Genomic DNA, 10,765 nt, shown 5'->3' with positions numbered 1-10,765 from the left:
GTGTGCCTGTGTGGCCGTGCGTGTGAATGTGTAACAGATAGGGTGAGGGAAATAAAAGGTGGTAAATGGGGATATCAACAGTGATAAGCCAGCAGCTGTCCCTGGGATATGAAAGTGATATGCTGGCTTCACACAGGCAGCTATCATCTGTCTGTCAGTTTGACTTCTTACTTGCCTCGCCTGGCTGTTGGTCTGTCATTCTGCGTGAATATCAATCTACTATCATTCTGTCTGTCTGCTAGTCTTGGGCCTCTACCTGTCTGTCCGCCTGCAATGCCCATCTGTCTCACTCCGTGTTTTTATTGTCTGACTGTCTTTGTGCTTGTCTGTCTGCAGTCCGCTGTTAGTGTCTGTTACTTGTCGTACACGCATTGTTTAAGACATTGCAAAGACAAAGACAAAAAAACACTTACATGTAGTCACCCAGTGTTATTAATCAATGAACAGTCACTGTGTTCGCTCCTGCTCTGTGTTGTCAGACTGCGGGGCGAGTTGGCTGGTGCGTCTGGAGAACAGAAACAAACATCTGAAGAGCCTCAACGATGAGTACAGCCGCAAAGCCAAGATGGCCGCGCGGAGAAGGAGCAGGAGGAGCAGACGTAGGGAACCATTCTACCACCTCCTTGCAGACTACACTGATGGCTCCATACAATATCACTATTCGACCACCCTCTCCAGCATTTCCCTGTTGTAGTTTACTATGTAGAGCGGGTGCACTGAGATGCATGCAAAAGGGTGATAGAAGGGTTATGCTTGTATTTTCTGTGTAGTTGAATGGCTGCATACTGAGGGATTATAGTTGTTGATCATTGGGAATAGTGCTAATCACTGGTCATTAAATCAGTAACATTGTTCTTTGTGTGAAGTTAGATAACCTGTGAATGTATCTTCAAAGCTGAAGCAGATTCTGGTCCTATATGTCTGTTTGAAGAATAAATGCCCTATTTTTCCCGTCATTTATATTTTAAACTGTTAATATGCGTGGAACAATTTAACCCAGCTTGGTTAACTTGTGTTCATAATCAGTTTACTAAAAGCATGAGGCCTTCAGTCACTAAACTTTTAGAAGAGCGGTAGCCCTTGCCTTTGACGCACACGACTCTTTAGTAAAAGGTCTGCAGACTCTGAATGATCAGATCCAGAAACACGGGAATGCATTCCATTCTGACCTAACCTGGTCGCTCCTGTCAAGGAGTCGGTCCCTCCAGCCTCTGTCAACACCCGACCTAAAACAGCAGCAGTAGAGACTTGTGTTGTCTTCAGCATTCCAATGTTTCCCTCTGCATCTCATGATAGCCAGACAAGATCCACGACATACAATGGACAAAGTAAGAAGTAATGTGTTGGCTATGTTTGCCATGGCAAGAGCAGCAGACATTCTTCGGTAGTTATGAGTAAGACTTTCCCAAAATGCAGCACTCGGCCCAAACCTCTCATACGGAGCCAGTTAAACAGCCATTACAAGTTATCTGTAATGGCTCCACGCCGCCACTAAACATCGCTGTTCTGCTCAGAAGCGAGCCGCTGCCAGATGAGGCGTGCTGTGTTATCTAGTGTTATCTAGTTATTGGTTAAGTCTTCGAGGAGAAAACTTTGTCATTAGGTCGTTATGGCCAATGAGTTACTGCATATGTGGTTTAGGGTATTGAGCGAAAAGAAGATTGATAATATGCAGACATGCGTAAGGCTGTACACTCGCCACGATGGTGGCGCTTAACATTGACAGAATATTACAGTAGATAAAGTAGAATTAGGTTGATGCTATTCAAACAAGAAAAGCTATGGGATTACACTGCAATGAGATGGTTATGAAGACTTTTTGTCCGTACACATTGGCTGAAAAGAGGGCATACCTCATACTCTGAGATTGGGAGGTATAATGAGATGTGTGGATACTCGACCTTCCCTGTATAATTTGTTGGTTTACTAGGACTACACAACACAGAGCTGGCACAGGTTATGTTGTGAAAACAAAACAGGTATATCTAGATGTGGAAGCAGTCTCAGCCACCGCAGTGGCCCAGTCCTGTTATATAAAATAAAATTGAAGAAAAGAGAGAAGTTAATGTTAGCGCACCCAAATGCATTTCTTTATAGTAAACATAGTGGTCCAATAATGCTTTTACCAAATTCAATATGGCCGGTTAGAAATTAAAACATGATTAAAGGCCAAGTGAGAAAGGGCTATTTTTTTTCAGGGAAAATGTTTCTAAAGAGATTGTGATCATACAAGAGGTCAGCTATGCCCTGTATAAGGAGATCTATGGATCTATGTATTGACTGGTTCCAGCAGGATTAACAACAACTAAATGTTGTGATCCAGACGCAGTGTTTACATTTGAACCACAACTGCTAGTGGAAGTTGGGGTACAATCAGCTTTTCATCCATTAGCACTTAACAGAAAACATGGAAGAAACCAACAACAGCCAATATTGAAAAACCTTTTTATTCAAACTTTCCACTTTCCCAGGAATGAAATGAAAAAAAATACTTGGAGCCCGGTATTAGGAGGTACAAACACTGACACTCATTCAGGAAATATAGAACCAAAATATCCTCTTTAAACAAAAACAAATAAACAAAAACAACTTCCACCGCTCCTATGAAGTCAGTTAATGCTGCTGACAAATGATGTTTGAATAAAACCTCAACCATATTTCCTTTAAAATTACTACCACCACACCACCACCACCACCACGACCACTACTACTTCTTCTTCTTGTTCTTCTTGCCTCCGTCAGCCTGCTGGGAGTTAGAGTCTCCTCCTCCACTCTTCTGGGTGCGGGTCTTCAACTTGGGAATCATCTCTGCTACGTAAAACATGACATCTTTACCTGGAGAGACACACAGAACATATAAGCTCAGTTACACCTCAAGAGTCACAGCCCATGTGTACCTAGAGACAGACACATTAGGCACTCAGTACGCAGACTTACGCGAGGTGAACTTGTCTTGACAGAGGCTGCCGTCTTCCTGTTTGAGTTGAACTCTGACCCGACCTCTGAACTGTGCGTCTCTGTTCCATTCCCTGGGGTGCATGTGGTTCTGTATGCAAACATACACACTTCATATCAAACAGCAGCAAAAGGCATGTCTAGTTCTTGTGGTATGTAAGTGGAATTTAAATTAAAGAGCATGGTTCTGAAGTGCAGTAACCACTGACGACACAATTTAAAGTGCACTATTTATGACGCCGTTGTTAAAGCCAATCAGGTAATCGTGATGTCACTACAGCTCGAATGAGGCTGGGGAGTTGGCCAGGGGATCTGCGGTCCATTCGGGTCAACCCCAGACATCAGTTTGTATGGAAAACCAGAGGACATGGGTGGCAGTGCTAATGGGAAAGCAGCCCATTCCACCATACAGTAACTATAAAAATAGGGATGGTGTACTAGCACATGTGAATTTGCTGAATATTGTATGGCAGTATATTTTACATATAATTGCCTTACCTCCAAAAGAACATTGAGCCCAGCTGCACTGAGTACATCTTTGATCTCAGAACAGGAAGGATTTCTACTGCCTGTAATTACAAAAATATTAAATAAAATAGCAACAGTTCTATTTATTGCAATTAATTGTAGTCTAAATGCAGACAAAACAGTTACATTACAATCAAGTTCAGCCTTGTGAGGGTGACCTTACCTTCTCTGCCGCGATTCGTCGCCCCTCTGCGAGCGTCTTCTTACTGTTCAGGTAGACTGGATACACACAAATAAACCTGCAATCACAAGAAAATGAGCATCGCACGGTTAACCCTGCAAAATGTATTAAAAAAACGCACAACTGACTACAATTAGTAAACCATAGATCTCAACACGTTGTATGCGGGGAGACTCAATAGCTTGGTCCTTTGATTGGTGTGCAAAGTTATTGGTTAGAATGGATAAGGCGATCATAACCGTAGACCACATCAGAACAGGGTCTGAATAGTTGTGCTTCAATCACTTCCCATTTAATACCTATTGTTCTTTCAAATGTCTACTGTACTATTGTTCATTATTTGTTTTGACTTAGAAACGAGTTCATCGCAGTTAAAAACGGCAATGGCATAAAGGCCAACGTTAGTCAAATGTAATTTGCATTTAAATCATGGTGCAACCACCACCACCACCACCACATCTACAACTGGCCATAAGTTCTCCTGCGGCAATCATATCTAATCGACAGACGATAATGATCAAGTTTCCTTAAATTATATCATACACATTTCTGAGGTTCAAACAGCTGTTTGTCAAACCGCAAGTTTAGTCACACGTATCCTTACTGGGTTGAGGCTACATACCTAGCCTGCTCGAACCACCGATTTTAATGTAACGATCACATTACTATAGCTACGTGAATAGGCCAACGATTAGATTTTTGCCTACCTCTCCTTATCCGCGGGATTTGTAGTTAGATACGCCATATTTTATCGACAGAGTCTTTATGACCACATATATACGATTATCCAGATATATATTGTGGTAGCAGTTTCCCTGGCTGCTGTAAACCACGCAGACATATGACTTCTCGCGAGATCCGCTCGGATGGAGGACGACAACGAGAGCGCTCGATTTAAAGCACGGCATACCCCGAATGGGTGCGTCCAAGTGGTGCGGGGCCTGCAGTAAAGGAATGCTGTAGTTGTAGAAGATAAGTTAATGATACGTCAAAACATACCCCACTGTAACTGTATTGTTTTGCTTAATGGCACGTTGAGTATTTTGCTCAAAAGTTGTTAATAATAGTAGATACCGCCTACCATCGAAGGTGATTTTTTTTTCCTGCAAATTCCAAATTTTGGAACTTTTACATTTACATTTAAATTTAGGGCATTTAGCAGACGCTTTTATCCAAAGCGACTTACTTTGGAACATATAATTTTACAACTACAATTACTCCATAACTCACCATATTACGTGATTAAGGATATTTGGCAACCAAGGTACTGCTTATCGAGCTGTGTTGCAAATCTATAGTGACTGCGTCGTGATAGAATTTTAGAACGAACTATGGCGACGATTAGGTAGTATACAATTCAGATTCAGATTCAGCTTGATTGGCCAGGTTTGCGTAATAAACCAGGAATTTGACTTCGGTTAACCCTCTGCTCTCAAAGTACAACACTCAACACTTAACCTATTGTTAATATATAAAGAAAACGAAAAAACTGAAAGAACGTTCGAAATATAAATATACTGTTAAATATACAGCATAACAATAATATAATATACTAATTTGCAAAAAAGGATATACAACAATTTAAGAGGAAGAAACAATATAAGGGGAAAAAATTGTGCAATATCAGTGCAGTCAGTATATACTGTCAGAGATTTAAGATTTCAATATAATATAAATACAGTGCAAGGCAGTTCAGCGCAATGGCAATATATTAATAAGAACAATATTGGAATTGAAAATTTGAAATATACATGAGGTAGATGCAGAACATTGTTGATAGACTTTGTTCTATCAACAAAGTTGGGGGCTATTTCTGAGACAATTAATGTATTATATCGGAAACTGTCGCTTTGACCTCACAGCCCCATTTGAGAACAGGCAGTCATTGGCATCAACAAATCCCCTCCCTTCGACAGGGCGCTAGTGTTGCCAGATTGGGCCTGATTTCCCGCCCAATCTGGCAACACTGCAGGGCGGCGCTCCGGCACAATAAACGCTAAAATCCCCGTATGTTATCACAGCTAGCTCTTTTAGCACGTCGGCTAGCCGTGTGACGCCGCTACTCTCTCCCGGACGACGCTCTGCCGCATCGGGGAACCTCGATACACTCGATCCCCGTGTGCTTATTGCTTATTTCTGTACAGTAGCAACGATCGTGGATGCATTTATAATGATATAGGTTAAATGATTGGGTCTTCATAGTTTGATCTTGTTGTGTGTTTTGTGACCGGTTTGGCGGGACTAGATCGGGCTAACAGTACGGGGAGCTAAGGCTAAGTGAATAGAAGGAAGCTAACTCTGCTAGCTTAGCAACCTACCGCGGCTGTCATGGAAGACAAATCATTTACGAAAGAATTAGACCAATGGATCGAACAGCTAAATGACTGTAAACAGTTATCGGAAAACCAAGTGAGAACACTCTGCGAAAAGGTATGTGCGAATTAACCGATTTATTTTCTGTTCAGAAATTCCCCGTATAGAAATATGGCCTGTATTGCGAAACCGAATCCGACTAATTCCTGGAAGCCTCATCAAGGCGGCTACGGGTCCATTCGGTGTAAATCAGGTTTGATAACCTGCTCGATGAACAGGTTTCAAAACTCATCCATGCTTTAATATTTAGTGGTGTCGTAGGTTTATATACAAATATATGCATTGTATGAATCACACTTTGCCCACCCATCCGTTTCGGCCCTTGGTTGCAATTGAATCGATATGTTCTATCAATTAGACGGGTCCACATTTCGGCCTACTTCTTAAGATGTGTATGTTTTAATTCGACCGATCATCAAAGTCGTGTGCACATTTCGTCCCAGATGCTCGGCACTGAATGTGTTATTACACGTTTACACTTTATACTGTAGTAGCTTTTAAAATAAAAGCTTTCCCTGATTGCATATAAAAAAACTTCTTTAGTTGCTCTATGCCTGATCAGAATATGAAAATGCATTATTGCTAATACCTGCTTGGCATGCAATTGAAATCCAAGAAGCAAACCACCCTCAGCGACGTTCGTGGTACTTGTAGTTTGCCGAAATGATAATACATTTCATGGATAAATAGGATCACAATTGACGAGGGAGTCACAGAACACTTATTGTTTTGTGTGTGTGTGTGTATTTATATCCCGTTTTGCCATCGACCTAACCTTTTATCTAGATAGAACATCTCGGGGTTATAAAACGCAGTGTCAACATGCTATAGCAACTAGTGGATTTTAGGCAAATATTCTCACACTATTTGAATCATAATACTTACTTCAGCTGCTGAAAAGAAAATATGGCTTTCAAAATCTATATAATTTAGAGTTACAATCTTGTAGTTGTTGAACCCATTAAAAAAACCATAGTTAAGATTTATAAGGTTTCATTCTGGCGTTTGAAACACCAGTTCTGATGCGTAATGCATGTTTATAGTGTTCTCCATTTAAATTCTAAGGCAAAGGTGATGTAAATTTGAATGCATTACCGCCTACTTGCCTAACTATTTTTTCTATTCAGTTTGCTCCTAATTGTTGACATTATAAACCAGCTTTTACTTTAAAGTTGCAACAAAGTATTTTAAACCGTTTGTATAATGCAAGTTTCAAATTCGGGTTGTAGTGTATACATTTGGCTCATTAGAACAACGGGTAAAATATAATGCATAATAATGTATAGCTGGATTTAAAATAAGTGGTACGTTGAACTGCCTTGTTTTTCTTTCCTAGGCCAAGGAGATTCTGACCAAGGAGTCAAACGTCCAGGAGGTGAGACTGATAACAAACCTTCTACCATGTTTTATGGTCATTTCGAAGGATTTATAACTGACTGTTACAGTGTGCATGCAAATAAGGGCGTGGCTGTAGCAAAGATCTGAATATATCAATCTGTTTAAGACGTGATTATATATGACTGGCAATGAAGTAATCAATGCAATTTGGTCAAGGTCCCCAGAAGTCATTTAGATAAAAAGGGAGCAAAATCCTATGTTTTGAAGTCTCTGCAAACCAGTTTGTTGAAGATGCACTGTGAAAAGGTAGCACAAAGTTGATGTGAGTTCTAACAATAAGGACAACACACCTCCTCCTTTCTTGACCTCTCTGACCAAAACACACGTTTGAAATCTCCTGTTTAATCAGGCTGAAACAGAACTTACACTTTAATACCAGTTCGATCAGTTGCATTCCATTATGATTCACAACGCACTTGCCCGATAAATAACACAGCTTGATGACGGCAGATTAGCCCCGAGCCTCTGACTTGCCCTTGCGGTTGGAGATATGTGATGAGTCAGCAGATCAGTTTCTTTCTATTAGGGAAGAAAGGGTAGGCGATGGTCTGGTCTGGTCTGGTCTTGGACTAGCCAAGTATCCACAGGATTTTAGGTTTCCACCTTTTGTCTTGTCAATGAGATGGCGCGATCAGGGCTGCTGACACTGGTTGCGTGTGTTGTTTTGCTGTTCTCCAGGTGAGATGCCCCGTCACAGTGTGTGGGGATGTGCACGGGCAGTTCCACGACCTCATGGAGCTGTTCAAGATCGGAGGGAAGTCTCCCGACACCAACTACCTGTTCATGGGCGACTACGTTGACAGAGGCTACTACTCCGTGGAGACGGTCACACTGCTCGTCACTTTAAAGGTAACTTGCGGGTGGTATTTGTGTGGCATGGTGATTTAGAACGAATACAAAGGGAATGCGAACGTGGGCGACGTTTGCTGCTCACTCATGTCTGATAGAGGTTGAGCCTGAACTTGTCTGATCATGGCGGGCTCGTAATGGCTCATCACTTACACCCATTTCTACTGTGTGGTTCATGAAACATTATTATCTGACATAACGGTGAGCCAAGTATTTTGATGATGGTGCAGGAATAGATAGTCATGATGATGCATCACTATATTTTTGATGGTGTACAGAAGAAAGCGCAGCTAATGAAATAGACGGTGGGTCAAATTATTGCCCATGGTTGATGCAGGAAATTATCAACTGAAGTAAATCATGAGACATGATAATTTCCTGACAACGGGAGAGTTCAGAGAAGGTCAAACCTTTTGCGCCCTCACTTGTGTCATTGTCTTGTCTTTTGTGTGTGTGCAAACTAAGCTTATCAACATGTTCCTGTATCTGTTCAACGTACCTTGTTGAGATTTTATGTTGTTCTTCCATGTTACTGTGTTTAACATTTAGGGTTCTTGCAGTAGTGGCCTAGTGAGCCGTAATCAAGTGGAGGTACTCTAATTACTCTGAGCCTACTAATGGACAATCCACTTGAAACGGTTTCATCAACCAAAGTGAGGAAAGGGGAAGTTGTAATGTAATTAAGTCTTCTATTACATTGACTGCTCTCAGTTTGTTTGTAAAGAATACTAGGGGTCAGGGCCTGTTGCCATAGCAGACTTGAGGTGGCCCTATAAAGGTCTTCGACACGGCCTTTGGAATGATGCAACCATCCTTACTTTTCCTCAATCTCGTCTTGAATAACTATCCCTAGGCTAGAGGATTACCTACCTGAGCTAGGATCCAAGTAGCCATTTCTCCAGTACTGAACTATCTGTTTTCCCCTACCCTACCAGGTGCGTTTTCAGGAGCGAATCACCATCCTGCGTGGGAACCATGAGTCGCGACAGATCACACAGGTGTATGGCTTCTACGACGAATGTCTCCGGAAGTATGGCAACGCCAATGTCTGGAAGTACTTCACAGATCTCTTTGACTACCTGCCTCTCACAGCCCTGGTAGATGGACAGGTGAGACACTTGCAGACTGCTAATATATTTGCTTAACCAATGTTGCCATCTAATGAATTTAATTCTGTTATGTAGATTAATTAAAAAAAAACATTCAAATTCTAGTTGCAGACTAAATAATGTACAATAATAATGATACTGTTCTCTAAAATGAACAACCCCTTTTTGCTTTTGTCTCCATCCCAGATCTTTTGTCTCCACGGGGGTCTTTCACCTTCCATAGACACTCTGGATCATATACGAGCCCTGGACCGCCTGCAAGAGGTCCCACATGAGGTTAGCACAATTCTTCATCATATTGACCCCAAGAATGTTCCAGGACTGAGGTTGGATCGTCTCAGGGGATGCTCAACTGAAAACGCTGTTCTTGACTCTGAAAGCACGTTCAAGTTTCAAAGTAGTCAAACCGGGATAGTCAGTAAGTGCCTACGTGAGCGTGCATCCGGGACCCAGACCGACTAGTTGTCCTTCATATGATCAAATCCTAATGTGCTATGGCAACAACAACTCGTGTGTGTTGGAGACGTGTACCGTCTTCGATGGATCTGCATCAAGTTATTTGGTGTGGGGAGGGGTGTTTAAGCATGAAGTGTGTCCTGGGGTGTGGGCGGGTGCCCATCTGTTTTCGTCCCATCAAGGCTCTTGTGCATCGTTGGGCTTTGTTGTAACCCTAACCCCCCAGCTGCAACTATTCCCAGTAGCCTGAGGAAACATCTACTGACCTCAGAGCTGCTTCTTGTGAGTTTAGCCTCAGTTCCCAAGCAGAGCAGGAGATATTTTAGTCCTTTAGCTTAGAGCGTCAGAGAGACCACAAGCCAAAGCAGCAGACACTGTTTGACTCAAAAGACAGTGAGCATGCAAACCCTGGGTTGTTCAGTTCATTCAGCATGAGCTAGTTGAATCTGTTTTGTGTCCAGTTCGATTTCTGTGGATAGATTCCATAAATGTTACCCACGTATTTATTTGTATTTCTCATATGCATTCTATGTCCTTCTTTGATAAAAAAATTGTTTGTGTTTGTCCGGCAGGGTCCCATGTGTGACCTGTTGTGGTCAGATCCTGATGACCGCGGCGGTTGGGGTATCTCTCCCCGAGGCGCCGGCTACACCTTTGGCCAGGACATCTCTGAGACATTCAACCATGCCAACGGGCTCACGCTGGTGTCCCGCGCCCATCAGCTGGTCATGGAGGTAAGCCACGACCCCAGTCGCCGGTGCCTCGCGTCCTTATCAGCATCCCAGAAATGTGCTTGTAAACCCCAGCATGGGGTTGCAGGGCTTCTAATTTAAATGGGAGGATAGGGCTGCAGATTCCAGTAGTTTACCTCTTGTGGATCATGATGGGATGGGTCATCATGGTTTTACATCTTCTT

At 42.3% G+C, this 10,765-nt stretch overlaps 2 protein-coding genes across 2 annotated transcripts; one reads left to right on the top strand and one right to left on the bottom strand.

Moving 5' to 3' along the window:
* Window positions 1-2,230: 2,230 nt before the first annotated feature.
* On the bottom strand, window positions 2,231-4,748 carry LOC130384921 (signal recognition particle 19 kDa protein-like). The gene is made up of 4 exons (XM_056593322.1): window positions 4,739-4,748; window positions 3,454-3,641; window positions 2,938-3,046; window positions 2,231-2,835 (listed from the first exon to the last, which is right to left on the bottom strand). The coding sequence occupies exons 1-4, from the start codon at window positions 4,746-4,748 to the stop codon at window positions 2,708-2,710; spliced, it is 435 nt and encodes a 144-aa protein (XP_056449297.1). The 3' UTR covers window positions 2,231-2,707.
* A 929-nt stretch (window positions 4,749-5,677) lies between these two features.
* Window positions 5,678-10,704, top strand: LOC130384594 (serine/threonine-protein phosphatase 2A catalytic subunit beta isoform-like). Its single transcript, XM_056592863.1, has 6 exons — window positions 5,678-6,094; window positions 7,374-7,412; window positions 8,114-8,284; window positions 9,220-9,393; window positions 9,580-9,669; window positions 10,422-10,704. The coding sequence occupies exons 1-6, from the start codon at window positions 5,993-5,995 to the stop codon at window positions 10,680-10,682; spliced, it is 837 nt and encodes a 278-aa protein (XP_056448838.1). The 5' UTR covers window positions 5,678-5,992; the 3' UTR covers window positions 10,683-10,704.
* Window positions 10,705-10,765: the final 61 nt, after the last annotated feature.

This window comes from Gadus chalcogrammus, chromosome 6, assembly GCF_026213295.1.
Source record: "Gadus chalcogrammus isolate NIFS_2021 chromosome 6, NIFS_Gcha_1.0, whole genome shotgun sequence".
Lineage (NCBI taxonomy): Eukaryota > Metazoa > Chordata > Actinopteri > Gadiformes > Gadidae > Gadus > Gadus chalcogrammus.
The sequence above is the reverse complement of the archived record's forward strand: the minus strand, read 5'-3'. Positions and strand labels throughout refer to the sequence as shown.